Source organism: Megalobrama amblycephala, linkage group LG19, assembly GCF_018812025.1.
Source record: "Megalobrama amblycephala isolate DHTTF-2021 linkage group LG19, ASM1881202v1, whole genome shotgun sequence".
NCBI classification, from domain to species: domain Eukaryota; kingdom Metazoa; phylum Chordata; class Actinopteri; order Cypriniformes; family Xenocyprididae; genus Megalobrama; species Megalobrama amblycephala.
Window position 1 is genome coordinate 38,712,571 of NC_063062.1, and position 16,724 is coordinate 38,729,294.

Sequence of the window (16,724 nt, forward strand, 5' to 3'; positions counted from 1 at the left end):
TTATAAAGCTTGGAAGAGACACTATTTAATATTACTCCGATTGTATTCGTCTGAAAGAAGAAAGTCATATACACCTAGGATGGCTTGAGGGTGAGTGAATTTTCATTTTTGGGTGAACTATCCCTTTAAGTCTCTCCTTGCTTCTGAGTCTGCCCTCACGTTACAAGAATATACAGCCTCACATTTCTGCTATGAACCCTCCAGAATGGGAGGGACAAGCCGAAATTGTTTTGTGTGGTAATCGACAGCACGTCTCAGAAGCTGTCATTAGACAATATCCAGGAATATCCCTTTCTTTCGGCAGTTGCATAAAAAATATCATTGTATTTTTGTAACTTCTTGTAATTCGTGAATTGCTTGCTTCCTCTATGATGCAATTTATTGCATTTCACATTGTTATTATTTCATGCATGACAAATCCTAGGGGGTTATTAACTTAACAATTAACTCAATAACTAAAGTTTTATTAAACTTCATAATTATGAAGACATGTAATGCTTAAAGGTGCTAAAGAGGATGTTTTGTTTTATACATTTTTGCAATATTACTTAAAACTATCTTTACTAACTGATAAAAGACTATTTATTAGGTGCACTGAAAGGAATAATATTAATATACATCATCTGTGCACGAGGTAGGGCATTAAAAACATCAGCCAATCGTTTACGTGATCATCGCGTAAACGATTGGCCCTCTGGCTTGTCAATCACTGCCATGATGTTCGTTGTGCGAGACGTGAGAGACGTGCGCGGCTGCGCGCTCCAGTAACTTTCCACAGGAGACAGGAGTAACAACTGCAGATTATGAGTTACCTGCGGTGAGTCCGACATAATGAATCCACTAACACGACACAGCGAATGTCGGTGGTAAACACTCGTGTTCAAATACTCGTGCACGAGTTTTGGGAGGCGTTCCTTTGAAATGAGCTGTGAAGGAGGGGGGCTGTTCTTACGCATGCGCTCATTTCAAAAACTCACTAACAGTCTTTGGATTCTCAGTCGACGAAAAAATCCTCTCTATCACCTTTAATAATTATATCTGTTATTACACTGTGTGTAATTTGCCTTGTGTAAATGTGATAAGCAAAGGTACCTGTTGAAGGTGTTTCTCAAAAGCAGGGTCTGACTGTCAGGAGGACTGTGGCACCCATAGACAGGTGGTGGGACGGGGTACTGCTGCTCACCTGCATATTCACAAAATCAAAGCACATATTACAACACTCAAAGAGCATATATATATCAACCATATCTGAAAGAAAGTTCTCTTCAAAGACCTCATACTTCACTGTTCCTGTTTACAAGTGAAACAAAGCGTTTTACAGTAGAGCTAACAGAGAGAGTGGCCTCATTTTCACTGAGGTTATCCAAACAGCGCAGGGCTCCCTGAGACCATAAAGCCGTCAGCAGAGTTTCTGAGAGCACACTGTTCATTTCTTAGGGCAACAGACAGGGAATCAGTCCCACGGCAGCATTAAAAACATTCTTCTCCACATCCACAATTCTGCTTCCTCCTGTTAGCTGCCCGAAGAAGAGAGCCGATAATTTATGCCAGCATAATTTATGCTTAATGAACTTAGAAACTGTTGCATACAGTGTTTTGAGTGTTTGAGGAAGGAGAAGGAGAGGTAAAAATGAGAGCGAGGAGGGTGAAAAAAATCAGAGTATTTACTGCCCTGACATTAAAACTCCATCTGACACTTAACCTCCAGATGATCCTTGCGGTGACGACTCTAGTTCCTCTGTGAGCTGCAGATACAGCGATCTCCAGATATCTATACGTCTTATTTGTCACTCTACACTTAAATATACACTCACAAATTCACTTGCACTCATCTTGTACAGCCCTTGTGAAAAAGAAATACACTTTAGCAAACTTTTAAAAAGAGTACTGATCACGGAAATAACATACTTTAAAAGAATATACTTAAATGCAAAGTGAACACTTAATTGCATGTTATTTACAATTACATGAAGATGCATTACAGTTAAATTATATTAAATGTAGTTTTTGACACACTTAAGAAGGACTTAAAAGATTAGTTCACTTTCAAATGAAAATTACTCCAAGCTCAAGCCATCTTAGGTGTATATGACTTTCTTATTTCTGATGAACACAATCGGAGAAATATATATCATAATATATAATTATCTGACGCATCTGAGATTTATAATGGCAGTAAGCGTTGCCAAATGAGTATGAACTAAAGAAAGTGTCTCTAGCAGTTCAAAAAGCTTACGCTACGTCCTTCACCTTCCCTATTCAACTTACGGAAAAAGTGTAACTGATGCGACGCAGTTTACACTTTCTTCGTAACTTGAATATTTTTTACACAAATGCATCTTTTCACTTCAGAAGGCCTTTATTAACCATTATAAAGCTTGGATGCGCCAGGATATTTATTAATATATCTCAGATTGTGTTCATCTGAAAGAAGAAAGTCATATACACCTAGGATGGCTTGAAGGTGAGTAAAGATTGGGGTAATTTCTATTTGAAAGAGAACTAATCCTATAAGTAAATCATAATTACTTCTATTGTCTTTTCTATTGTCTATTGTCTTTGGCATTTACAGTAAAGTAAAATATACTTCTATTGAAACTTGTATGTCATGTATCTACAAAAAGTACACAACAAGTGCACATTCAATACAATTAAGCATACTTCTTTTGCTTGAGGGAGTGCAAATATTTAAAGGTAAAGTGTGTGATATCTGTCACAAACAGATAGCTCCGCCTCCACACTCACCCCATTGGTTGAGTCATTGTTGCCGTGTTGGGCTGGTCGGGATGCTCAAACTAACAGTATTTACACTTTCCATGGAAAACAACCTACAAATGGCTTACTTACTTTTGCCTCATAATTCTCACATTTACTCATCAGTTATTCAATTGCATTTACTGCTTTATACACTAGGTCACAATGAGAACATATTTTCCTTACCCATAGTGCTTTGTGGAGACATGGGGTCCTCGTGTTTGAAGGTATTGTTGGGGAATGGTGGCGTGTGGTGTGTAGGTGTGTGACCGTAACTGGGAGCTCCATCTAATGCTACTGTACCATAACCTGTGAGAGAAAGACAAAGAGACAAAACAAATGAGTGTTTGTTTGTTTGTTCTCAATTAAATCAATGTTTTTTCACTGGATATACTAACTCAGCTGAATCTAATCTCCTCGTTGGACAAAGGGATGAGGTGAAACATCACACAAACATCATTTTATTCTGACAGGGCAAACAGAATAGTCACAATAAAGAAAAAATGGAAACACTTTATAGTAAGGTTTCATTTGTTAACGTTGGTTAACATGAACTCAGCATTTCTTAACCTTAGTTAATGTCATTGTCAACATTTACGAACACATTTTTAATTAAGAAATTTGTATCTGTTAACAGTTAATGAATTAACATGGACATTTTTATTAACTAATATAAAGGTTAATAAATGCTGTGAAAATTCATTGTTAGTTAATGTTAGTTAATGCATTAAGTAATGTTAACAAATTAGACCTTATAGTAAAATGTTACCAAAAAAGATCATACACATAATGTTGAAATATGTATTTGTACACATACTTGTACTATATACAAGTAATATTTATATAAATAATTCATCCATTGGCTATTTCTTACAATGTGATAAAATGGCTGAAAAACTGTTCTAACTAATGCAAACACAGAAAAGGTCTTACTAACACTGCTGACAAAATGCATTAAGTTGTAGAATAGACATCCCTCACCAGCAGACTTATAATTCATGGGAAAGCCGCTCAGGACCAATAAACTTTTGCAATGAATCACTATGTCACTGTGACTTTTCCTAAAGTTTATCTAATAATAAATGAAAGAATAAGTACAGGGTTGTGAGACTTTGTCTACAATCAAGTACTGTGATTTAAACTTGCCAACACCAGACATCTGTATTCTGAGCGCTCAGATTTAAAGGAGAGAATCTCTTCAAGAGTTTCACGTGGTGTTTTAAGTTAGTCATCAACACAAAGAAAAAATTAAAGATAGATTGACTCTCCTGTGAGACTGTATATCGTACCTGCAATGCTTGATCCATGAAACGAACACCAGTAAATAAAGACCAATCTTAATATCTATTGAGCTACAACACTGCACAAAGTCTCATTTCATGCCTCCTCTTACATTCTAAATGCCATTTTATTTGACTTTTTTGTTTTTTGTTCTTAAAAAAATGCAGCACATTATCACCAAAAAATACAGTTTCAGTATTTATTTGGTTAGTTCACTGTAAACTACGTCTTTAAACCTTTGAGAAACATTTTAATCTATTTTCCTTTAAAGCGTCAGATGTCAGCGCATCAATCTTCAGGTTTCCCAATAGTTTTAAGGAGACCGTAAGAGCCCTTCAACCAAAGAATCTGGCTGAAGCAACATAAAATGGATGATCCAGTACGTTTATCAAAGCATTTAAATGCCTTTATAGTGTGCAGATTACATTACAGCAGATAAAACGGAGCACAATGGAAAAATATGGAGGATTACTTTTTGTTTCACTTCAATAAGTGTCTTAGATTTTCCTTCATTTTCAGGTATGAATCACATATTCAAAGATATTTCAGATATTTCACTTCTAAATGTCCACATGAATCTTATAGATGATTTCAGATTATATAATAAAGTAAAGAATACAATTTATGTAGTAATTTAACAATGTTTAGCTGCACTCTATAAGAAAAGTTTAAAATTTGTTTTTTTTATTTTTTTTATTTTAGGGTTAAAAAAATGTCCGTAAAACGTGTCCTGGACGACAATACATTTCTACAATATGCTGGTTATCATAAACAACATGATATGATTCAAATAATTAAAATTATTATTATTTGAATAATTAAATTTATTAATAATTTCAAAATCAGGTAAATCACAAACATGTATAACATTAAGATTTAAGTGAATTCAATGCATGATTAATGCACTTTTCAGAAATAATATTTTGAGGGTGATAAGAGATCCTGCATGAGTAATTTGATATCAACAAACTCCTAAACTTTACAAACACACACACCCACATAGTAAATAAAAAAAACTTTTTTGATTTTAGTAAACTAAATTTACTGTAATTATCCAATTGATTTGTGAATTATATTTAAATTGACAAAATAAAAAAACTTTTAAGAGTAAGTAAAATTTGAGTTGAGATTTTTTACGTTGTACACATGCACACAAGTTCCTCTCTGAAGTTTCACGCTCTTTACGTTTTTGACACCAACAACAGAAACAAACAGATTATGTGGCTCAAGACAGACAGCATGTGAGTCAGGAACGGGACGGGTGTCTCACCTTGGTTGCGCGGGGCAGGAGGGCTCTCCATGCAGCCTGGCAGATAAGGCCCGCTGGAGAACATCCTGCTCTGGCTGGAGGGAGAATCAGCAAACGGCATCCCTGTGAGCTGCCCTGAGAAGTGTACGGTGAAGGCCCCCAAACCGCAGTGAGGATCCTCATGAGGGTCTGTGGGCCCCCAGCCCGGCTCCTGTTTGACGAAGGAGTGGGAGGGAAGAGATCCGTACGGGGAGGCAGGGTGAAAGTCCAGCATCGGTCCCCACTGAGGAGCTCCGCCGACGGGCAGGGAACAGTTCGCGTTCCCCCCGGGCAGCGTCGGGACCGCTGGAAGCAGGGCGCTCAGGTCTCTGACGTCCGATCCCATCAGGTCACGCGGCTCAGTCAGCATTTAGGAGGACTTTCTTCACTGCAACACCCTCGAATATCTGCAGACTAGATTTCAAGAAGCACTGACAACTACAGGAAAAGACTTTAAAATCTCAAAGAAGGGCCCTTAAAGAGGTCCAACAAGGTTTGTCTGCTGGGAAGCTCTGCTGATGTGGTAGTAGAGATGCATGGGAGAGTTTGAGCAGGAGTAACTTCACTCTTATCCATTTGTCTGGGACTGTCAGCTCTAAAAAACACCCCACCATCTCCAAAAGGAGGAGCCTAGAGCTTCACTTCTTCTGTACCTTACTCATCTTTAACTCGAACAGCACTTTCAGTCCTCGGCTGACTAATGCCTGTGAATGTGTGTGCATGAATATGTGTGTGGGTGGCTGTTTGGGTGGGTGTTAATTTGTTGCTTATTGCCTTGTTAGCATGAAATGATGTTTCTCATAGAACAGAATGTATTTTATTTGTTAGTGTTATTTTATTCAATTACAGTACTTGATATACACCAATTCTCTAAAATAAGGGTTCTTTGTTTGCATAGATGGTTCCATTAAAAAAAACTTTAACATTCATTGAATCCTTCCATTGCACAAAAAGTTCTTTATAGTGGAAAATGGTTCTTCAGACGTTCTTCAAACTAAGAAAATAATAGGTCTTTTAGGGACTGTTGACTGAAAAATTATTCTTCTACCGCATCGCTATGAAAACCCCCTTATGAAAACCTTTATTTTTAAGAGTGTATAATAAGTCCACTCATTTCGTCATTTGCTTTTCCCTTCAATCTCAGATGTAAGAGCATTTATGTTTAGAGTGTAGTGAAATGAATGCAGATAAGGGTCTCCGACTGAAGTGTTGACACTGTGTTCTCTGTGGGGAAGTATAAATGAGTGCTATCTAAGGGATTTGTGTTGTCAAAGTAAAGATTCAATTAAGCTGATGGATGTGCATTGGGATTGAGCAACACTGTTGTGAAATACCAGCACCGTCTGTAGCCTGCTTGAAAAAATAAGAGATGTGAATGAAAGGCAAAAGGGGATTTTTCAGTTTTCCTAGTGAAAACTGAATGCTGATTCTGATGTAACATAATGAAGATTTCATTTGTTTATATATATTCACTACCATTCAAATTTTAATTTTCTTTTAATGTTTAAAAAAAAAAGTCGCTTCTGCTCACCAAGGCTGCATTTATTTGATCAAAAATACAGTAAAACAGTAATATTGTGAAATATTATTACAATTTAAAATAGCTGTTTTCTATTTTCATATATTTTAAAATGTAATTTTTTCCTGTGATCAAAGCTGAATTTTCAGCATCATTACTCCAGTCTTCAGTGTCACATGATCCTTCAGAAATCATTCTAATATGCTGATTTGCTGTTTAATATTTTTGTGGAAACTGTGATAAAAAAATGGGATTCTTTGATGAATAGAATTTATTTGAAATAGTAATATTTTGTTACATTATAAATGTACTGTCACTTTTGGTAAATTTAATGCATCTTTGCTCAATAAAAGTATAAAAAAATATTACTGACCCAGTTCAGTTCACTTCAGTTACTATTTATGTTTAGATATAATAATCAACACTCAAAGAAAAAAGGTCTTGCATGAACTTCTAAATCTAATCATATAATTATTTTTTCAATCATTGTTCTACTCCATATTTTTGAAATATAATCATTTACACAGTTACTGTCATAACTTAATTTAATGACAAATTTATTTAAACGTATATTAAATAATTAAGACATTACTAATAGGTAAAGTAAATATAATGAATATATAAGCTAATATAGTGCATATATTTAGTGAAATGCATCATTTCTCTAGTGAACTAACATGCTGTGGACACTGAATGACTTGCCTGAGGTAAATGTAATGCTATGTGAGATATTATTCTCAAGCTGTTTTATTGATGTCTTTCCACGGTTGAAACATAGGTGAGAGATTACACGCATATCTAGATCGTCTGTTCTTCTTCTGTGCTTTTTCCTGTTGTGGCGGTTAGCAAACAGCATTGCATTACCACGCGGCCCCTTCTGGATTGGAGTGTGGATCGCCTGTGACTGACTGTATTTCTCATCTGATGGCATGCACCGAATCGTGACGTCTGTACCATGACGGTTCAGGATGAATATACGTACCATTACACCCCTATTATATATATATAAATATGCATAGCATAGGCTATATATTTCTCTCAGGATGAGTCCATGTAAAAGTGCTCTGCCTGTGAATCATTTTGCATGTTTGAAGTTAGCAAAGAGGTTGAAATTGCTTAGTGTACCTATACTTTCTCAGTTGACATAACATCTTTTTAGTTGAATCTGGTCTCGTAGGTCCTGATCTCTCCGCTCAGCTGTAATGCTCCAGTCTCCTAGACACAGTTAAAAATGATATGATCAATAAGTCATAACAACTTATGTTTTTAAATTACTTTAACTCAATAAAAATAAGCAATTTTCTATCAAAATAAGCAATTTTCAACTTGTTTCAATAAGTTATACAAGATTCAACTCATTTAAGTAAGTTTAATATAATTTAAGTTGAAATCGCTTGTACAGCCAAGTTGATTGTGCTTAGTTTAAAGCAGCAACTTTTAAAATTTGAATTACTCAGGGTATTTCTCAATTTGTTCTAGGCTTTGGTTTAGTCTCAATGAAGAGTGTCATACAAGCTTGTGAAGAAGGTTCAGTCTAGTAAGCCATCTGAGTAACCCTTCTTTACCTCTTCACCCATGGACATCTGGAGTGCTGGTCTGAAAATGTATGAACTCCACTTTGTGAGAACTCTGGAGGTGTAAAACTGAGACAGAGTCCAGCAGAGCTGATTCCTCAATCCATGCATCATCTGTTTTATAACAGCCAAATAATGGGGAATTCCTCACTGGAGACCTGAAGACCATGCCAAAAAGCAACCAGATTTCACATGGCATTTGTATATACGTGTCCCGCAGTGCTCTGCTCTTTGTACATAATTAAAGTAAGACTGTGAAGGGCCGGCCATCCATCCAGGGAGTTTCCGGCACAAGACGCAGCATTCTTCTAGCCATGCTAAAATACACAATATAGTAACAGCTGACATGAACACACAATACACACAGCACTCAACCTACTCACTTTAGCTGAGTAAATCTTCAGAAGTGTGGAACTTAATGAATTTGCTTAATAGAATAATATAAAGATAAATTTCAGCGAGTGAGAAACGTGCCAAGTAACACAGCCTCTTATACCTATTGCTTAATTAGCTCTTTGTGATGTAATAGTTGATAGCTGAGGTCATTGAAAGGTTAGAGGTCTCAAAGAACATTCAAAAACTCCCTGTTTACATACAGTATAGCAGATGAGAGATGAACTCCAATAAAGTCATCCAAGAAAATGACAACTTCTTTGTACTTAATGCAGCTGAAATGAGTTTGTTTCATCACTGATGAACTTTGAAACACTGACAGTTACTGAACTGAATTAAGATAAATAATGATACAATTTTGTTCTGTAGAGCTGCTGTTGCTTTACTGCTGAAATTTAATTTGTTTCATAATTGATGAACTTTTTGCAACACTGACCAGTGCTGGGAAAGGTACTTTTAAAAGTAATGCATTACAATATTGCGTTACTCCCTAAAAAAGGAACTAATTGCGTTACTTAGTTACTTTTTATGAAAAGTAATGTGTTACATTACTTTTAAAGGGTTAGTTCACCCAAAAATGAAAATTCTGTCATTTATTACATGCCGTTCCACACCCGTAAGACCTTCGTTAATCTTCGGAACACAAATTTAGATATTTTAGTTGAAATCTGATGGCTCCGTGAGGCCTTCATAGGGAGCAATGGCATGTCCTCTCTCAAGATCCATAAAGGTACTAAAAACATATTTAAATCAGTTCATGTGAGTTGGTTCAATATTAATATTATAAAGCCACGAGAATATTTTTGGAGCGCCAAAAAAACACAAAATAACGACTTATTTAGTGATGGCCGATTTCAAAACACTGCTTCAGGAAGATTCGGAGCACAAATGAATCAGTGTGTCGAATCTGCTGTTCGGAGCGACAAAGTCACTTGATTTCAGCCGCTGGTAGTTTGACACGCGATCTGAATCATGATTCGACACACTGATTCATCATATCTTAATTTGTGTTCTGAAGATGAACGAAGGTCTTACGGGTGTGGAACGGCATGAGGGTAAGTAATAAATGACAGAATTTTCATTTTTAAGTTCACCTTTAAGTTACTTTTTCTCACCTGGGCTGGGCTTGCTTGTTTGTTTTTTAATAACAACAAAAAAGTAATATTTTTGGCAGATGTAAAGGTCCTTTCACACCAAAAGTGAAATGAATAAGCATCAGGCTGAAGGAAATGCATATTTACTCCTGTACAGTAGAGGGCGCAGCTCAAACAAACCTTTCAGCTGTGCTATCATTCTGGATTAAAGAAGATTAGAATATTAGTGATGGGAAGTTCGGATCATTTTACCGACTCTGACTTTTGAGTCTCGTTCAACAAAATGAACGAATCTTTTTTTGAGTCATTTCGTTCATTTCGTTCATTTTAGCAAAATGTAATTAAAATGTTACGTGTTACTTCCCCAACACATCTACTACTTATGCAAACGTTGATCCCACTACAAACAATACAAAACTACAATGCTATAAGATTCAGAAATGATTAATTCATAACCTGGGTCTTCAGTTTATGACAAGCTGATTAAGCTCACCTCACCTCTTGTCTGACAAGTCTTCGGGTTTAAGTCATTCCTTAATGACGTGACAGGCAGTCCCATGCTAAACCAATGCAGTCTGAGCCGGTAAGAGAATTGATTAGGTCATTTCATGAGTCTTTCGGGTTTTTGAGTCGTTCCTTAAACACGTGACAGACCCATACGCTATTTCTGACATTTCTGTCACTGTTTTTGTTACTGTTTCTTGAGGATCTGTGGTGTGTTATTATAAATAAATAAAGCCCTGTTATAAATAAAATATTGATTAATTTATCTTTTTGACTGTCTGTAAATAAACACTAGGCTATATAATAATATAATAATCCAAGCCTACAATACAAAGCATTTATAGCCTAATTTGTTCATTTTTACTCCAATTTTGAGTTTGCTGTTATAATAATTGCTTTTCCTAGGCAGACTTGACATATTGGTCTAATATATGTATAAGAAGATTGCTCAAAAAGGACATAATGACATAAATTAAAAGCAAATAACATTTTGAATTTGAATTATTAATGTTAGTTTAAAACATCAAGGTTATGATAACTTCAGCTTTAACAGTTGTAACACAAACTCAAACAAAACTGGAGAGTTAACGTTATTTACTAATAAATATAATGTGCTTGGGTCACACAGCATAGCGTATGGGTCTGTCACGTGATTAAGGAAGGACTCAAAAACCCGAAAGACTCATAAAAAGAACTAATCAATTCTCTTTCCGGCTCAGAATGCATTGGTAGCGTATGGGTCTGTCACGTGATTAAGGAACGACTCAAAACCCGAAAGACTCATGAAATTAACTAATCAATTGAATCATCAGGTGAACTACTTCTAGCAGTACGGAACCTGTAGAATATTGCACATGCGCGACTGAACGAATCACCCCCCGAGACGACTCGTTCTTCCCGAGTCACATTAAAGATTCGTTCAAAATGAACGAATCGTTCAAGAACGACACATCACTATAGAATATAGGAGAAGGAAGTTTAACACTCTTATTTGAAGGTCAGCAGCAAAGACACTGGTTAATAAAGTGAGATTAAATACATAAAGTATAATTGTGTAATTTAATATAGTTAATTCTAACATTCTGAGATCGCATTTCACCGTTTTTATTCATTTTGAGGAATACTGAATGTTTTTGTGCAAGTGAGATGAGTAAATGCATGTTCTCATTTAGTCTAAAACAACCTCTGCACTCCTGATTTCTCTCAATATGGGGAAGGAGAGTTGTCAGTCCATGTGAAAAAGTAACTTAGATATTTTGTTGTAAACTGAAAAAATAATGCATTACTTTACTAGTTACTAAGAAGTAATCTGATTACATAACTCAAGTTACTTGTAATGCGTTACCCCCAACACTGACACTTATTGAACTGATGTGAACTAAACTGAGCTGAATATTGTTATTTTCCTGTTTATTTCTGTGAAGCATGCTTTAATAAAATGACTTTAATAAAATGTGACACTTGCATCTAAAGTTATGTCACAGAGGGATTGGGATCAAAAAACTGTAAAGTTGACAATTCAGTTTTGCACAAATCCTTTGACATTTCTGTGTATGAAACATGAGTGAAGATTAGAAACATTAAACAGAAACATTAAAGGAGTCATAACTCAAGTTTGTGTGTGTGTGTGTGTGTGTGTGTGTGTGTGTGTGTGTGTGTGTGTGTGTGTGTGTGTGTGTGTGTGTGTGTGTGTGTGTGTGTGTAACCTTCTACAACAATGTTTTCCCATTCCTTCAACGACACACTGAAAGCACTGCCAGGACTCTGTCATCTCTTTCCAGTGAGTCCCAGTGGAAAGTGGACTAAACTTCCTGGTCAAAGACATGGAATGGGATGTGTTTTGACTGTCTGTCACTTCACTAATCAGTTCTTCTTCTGAAGCGTTAATGGGCACAAATATTACAACATCTCAAAAAACAACATCACATGTTACACTTACCGATATAAGCTCTTCAGTGTCTTGTAACAAAGGAAATACCCTTTTCAAGAATGCTGCAAAGAAGAAGGGAAAAAGAGAGAGAAAGAAAATAAAGGAAGTGTTCCATAAAACAGGCAAAGCATTTCATAATCCAGTGACTAAATTCATCAAAAGGTCGACAAAGGTCAAAGCCAAAACATATGGTGAAATACTTGGTGTGTTGAAAAATAATCAAAACATATGATGAATAATATCAGTATTAGTAGTTTTGACTGGAAATTATCACCACTGCTTATTTTCAGGAATCTTAGGATTTTAAGATTGAAATGAGATTTCTGTCATCATACTCACCCTTGTGTCATTCATCACAGATTATTATATTTGTAATAAAACCTGAGAGAGTTCTGTCCCTCAGGTGCAAGTCCATTAACCCAAAACTTTACACTTCAAAAAGCTCATAAAGATTTGATATATTAAGAAGTTTAGTCTTCTGAAGAGACACAATTGTATTATATGATGAACATATTTAATTTAGGTTTTTATTAACATATAAACATTGATCAACGCACATACATTCTCATGTCACACAGGCATGTTTAAGTTTAGGTTTGTTCTTGTGTGCAGTGTTGGGGGTAATGCATTACAAGTAACGTGAGTTACGTAATCAGATTACTTTTTTCAAGTAAAAAGTAATGCATTGATTTACAATAATAATTTAGAACAAAATATTACTTTTTCAAATAATACAAGTTGCTTTGTTTTCACATTTATTGACTGACAGCTCTCCTGTCCCCATGTTGAGAGAAATCGGGAGTAAGTGCAGAGGTGTTGTGCGAACATGATGGTTATTGTGGTTCTAGACTAAATGTGAGCATGCATTTACTCATCTCACTGGCACAAAAACAGATTCAGTATTCCTCAAAATGAATAAAAACTACAAAATGCAAATTTAGAATATTATGCAAACCTTCAATAAATAAATGTTACATTACACAAATATACTTTATGTATTTAATCACTTTATTAACCAATGTCTTTGCTGCTGACCTTCAATGATTCAACAATACTAATAAGCAAAAATTACTTTAGATTAGAAATAAGAGTGTTAAACTTTCTTTTCCCGTGTCCTATTCTTCTGTAGTCCAGAACTGCAGCACAGCTGAAAGGGTTGTTTGAGCTGTGCCCTCTACTGTACAAGGAATTTGCATTTCCTTTAGCCTGAGGCTTATTCATTTAATTTTTAGGGTCCTATCATACACCCAGCACAATGCGACGCCAGGTGCGATGTAAGTGTTTTTCTGTTATAGTTTCAGCCCGACACAGTTATCATTTTCATGTCCAGCAACACGTTTAAATAGCAAATGCACTCGAGCCCATGGGTGTGCTGGTCTGAAAACGAGGTGTGTTCAGGCGCATTGTTGCCGTGTTGCTATTGTGAGACAACTGAAAACAACTGTGCCATTGACCAACAAAAACCTGGTCTGAAGTCAATGTTTTTTTTTGTTATTTAAAGGATTAGTCCACTTTCAAATAAAATTTTCCAGATAATTTACTCACCCCCATGTCATCCAAGATGTTCATGTCTTTCTTTCATCAGTTGAAAAGAAATTGAGGTTTTTGATGAAAACATTCCAGGATTTTTCTCCATATAGTGGACTTCAATGGCCTCCAGACGGCTGAAATTAGTTTCATTACAGCTTCAAAGCGCTCTACACGATCCCAGACGAGAAATAAAGGTCTTATCTAGAGAAACGATCGGTCATTTTCAAAAAAAATACAACTGTATAATGCTTTATAAACACAAATGATCGCCTTGCACGTGCTTCAGCTTTCCGTATTCTTCAAAAAGCTTACATTGTATGTCCTACGCCTTCCCTATTCTACTTACGGAAAAAAACGAAACTGGCACCGCGTTCGTTCCATAAGTTGAATAGGGAAGGCGTAGGACATACAGGTGCACTTTGGACACGGCCTAAGTGCACCTGCGCCATGCGCTTCAGACCATGTGCTTAGATCATTAAAATAGGGCCCTTAAGCTTAAAGTATACTTCGGCCCGTCTTTCACCACAAACCCCGTCCACATACAGCCCAAATTTCGAGACGAGTAAACTCAGAAGCATGACCTTCTCCATTGTTTTTTATTCTTGGTCTATTTTCTGAATTATGTTGCAATGGTGGATACACTATTTTTCCTTCTCCGATCATGCCCAGTGATGTCTTGTTGATGACACGATGTCTGGTAATGCACAGAAAAAATTGTACTGCACATGTGTCGAACTCTGTCATTGTTATTAAAACAAGCAAGCATGTCCAGCCCAGGTGAGAAAAAGTAAGGTAAAAGTTATGTAACACATTACTTTCCATAAAAAGTGACACAATTAGTTACTTTTTAACACAACATTGTAAAACATTACTTTTGAAAGTAACTTTCCTCAACACTACTCGTGTGTCAAGCAAGTGAGGTTGAGCTCAGCTGAGCTTTATGATCAATGTTTGCATATAAATAAAAGTTAAATTGTTCATCATATAAAGCGAACATGTCTCTACAGAAGACTTTAATTAAAATGCTGGATTCATATGGGTTACTTTTACAATCTCTTTATGAACTTTTAATGGAGGGACAGAATTCTTTCAGGTTTAATTAAAAATATCTTCATTTGTGCTTCAAAGATAAACAAAAGTCTTATAGGTTTGGACCGACATGAGGGTGAGTAATTAATGACATAATTTTCATTTTTGGCAGCTCTATCCCCTTAAACAGACCTAAGGCTACAGCTTCAGTACATAACTCATCTCGCAAGAGCGATCAGACTTGCCTCATGGACAATAGAAGAGGGAAAAAACAGTATTACACTGAAGTAGAGATGCAAACTATATCTGGACAGCAGAAAACATGGGACATGGGCCATACAGTGCTGCCAATTTAGGGATTCTGTCTCTAGATTTAGCGACTTCCCCTTTTTGAGACTTTTTTTCAAAAGCCTAGCAACTTCTTGGACAAATCTTATCTAGATTCCATGATTTGCCCACGGATCTATATTTATATTAGTGGACTCACCAGTATGACGTCATTCTGATTTCTGATTCTGATCTAACGATTAGTTTTAACTACTTTCAGCTGAAAACAATTGGCAACACTGGGGCCATAAGCAACCACCTAGAAACCACCCAGAACATAGAAATACTTTTTTATCTGCTGAGCAGTTATTACTGGAAGATCAGATGAAATCTATCAGCACAAACAACCAGAAAAGCAGAATTTTCTATCTTTGGCTCGTTTACAAATACACCTCATCAAGTAAGCAATGAAATGAAGCCCCACCTATGACTGAACATTTTGCCATTGATCCAATTCAAATGGTGTGAATGCACAGAAAAAAAATGTTGGAGGAGGGATTTTTCACTAAATGTATATCAAAGATCAAGTGGTTCTCAGTGAGTGATTTTAAACATGCACAAGAGTGCATTTCTTAAAGTGTGCTTTGAGCTGACCTGCAGATAGTTTATGGGATGAGTGAGTGAGATTATCCAGGGTCTATCGGACTGAAGAGATTGCATCTCCTCATAGATAAAATCACAGCACAATCACCACAGCAACAGATAGGAGGATCCTCAAAATAGAAACACAAATCACTAAAGTTATTATATTCTCATCATGAATACATCTTCTTTCATCACATGTCCCTCTGTGTCATGTTGAAAACAATATGATCTGGCACGAGAGCAGATAACAGAACCGAATACATGGTTTTAGGGGCCGTTTACACAACATCATTTTCAACTAAAACCTGAAAACTTTTTTTTGCGTTTTGGCCATTCATTACATGACAACAGTGTTTTGGGGGCCTGGAAACACGAGTGTTTGAAAACAGTTTTCAAAGTGCAAGTTTTTGAAAATGATAACTGTATCGTCTCCGTGTAATCTACAAAAACACGAATTTGTGAAAACGGTGGCGTCATAAGCATACGCATTATGTGTTCAGTCTATAGGTGTGTAGTGTTTCTTTACAAAGTGACATTGCCAACTACTGGCCTGGCAGCAGAATACAGCGTTTTTAGCCGTTCACGTGGATCCGCATGAACGGTGATCATTTGACCACGTTGTCGTCTGTATGTGAAAAACACAAAGGAATCCATAAGAACATCAAAAGGAAAAGCATGCCTATAGATCCTCTTCAGACAACTTCATGTCCATGGGGTTAGTGGAGTGTGAAGCGCCTGGTTCTTGTTGCAGTTTTTCCTTTTGGTATGTTTATCATCAGGCCATCTTAGCTTTGTGGTGAAAGACTGCTATCTATGTCTGTGCAACTGCAGGTGCATGTGAGTCAGTCCACAGAGGCCAAAAGGTCACAGATCAGCTGAGTTACAGTAAAGAAATCCACATCTTCACCGTTACACA

At 36.3% G+C, this 16,724-nt stretch overlaps 1 protein-coding gene across 8 annotated transcripts in view; it reads right to left on the bottom strand.

Annotated features, from left to right (window-relative positions):
* wt1b (WT1 transcription factor b) overlaps positions 1–16,724 on the bottom strand; it is a 37,974-nt gene that overhangs the window by 13,981 nt on the left and 7,269 nt on the right. For 2 of the 8 annotated variants that reach the window (XM_048168887.1, XM_048168888.1), the window contains 7 exons: positions 12,347–12,399; positions 12,114–12,218; positions 8,408–8,733; positions 7,968–8,057; positions 5,306–5,737; positions 2,941–3,063; positions 1,093–1,183 (listed from right to left, as the gene is read on the bottom strand). In XM_048168887.1, coding sequence (XP_048024844.1) covers positions 1,093–1,183; positions 2,941–3,063; positions 5,306–5,693 — 602 coding nt within the window. In that variant the 5' untranslated portion in view covers positions 5,694–5,737; positions 7,968–8,057; positions 8,408–8,733; positions 12,114–12,218; positions 12,347–12,399. Of the gene's footprint in view, positions 1–1,092; positions 1,184–2,940; positions 3,064–5,305; positions 6,828–7,967; positions 8,058–8,407; positions 8,753–12,113; positions 12,219–12,346; positions 12,400–16,724 lie in introns of those variants that run through there. The other 6 variants (XM_048168889.1, XM_048168890.1, XM_048168894.1 and 3 more) reach the window with 6 other exon arrangements.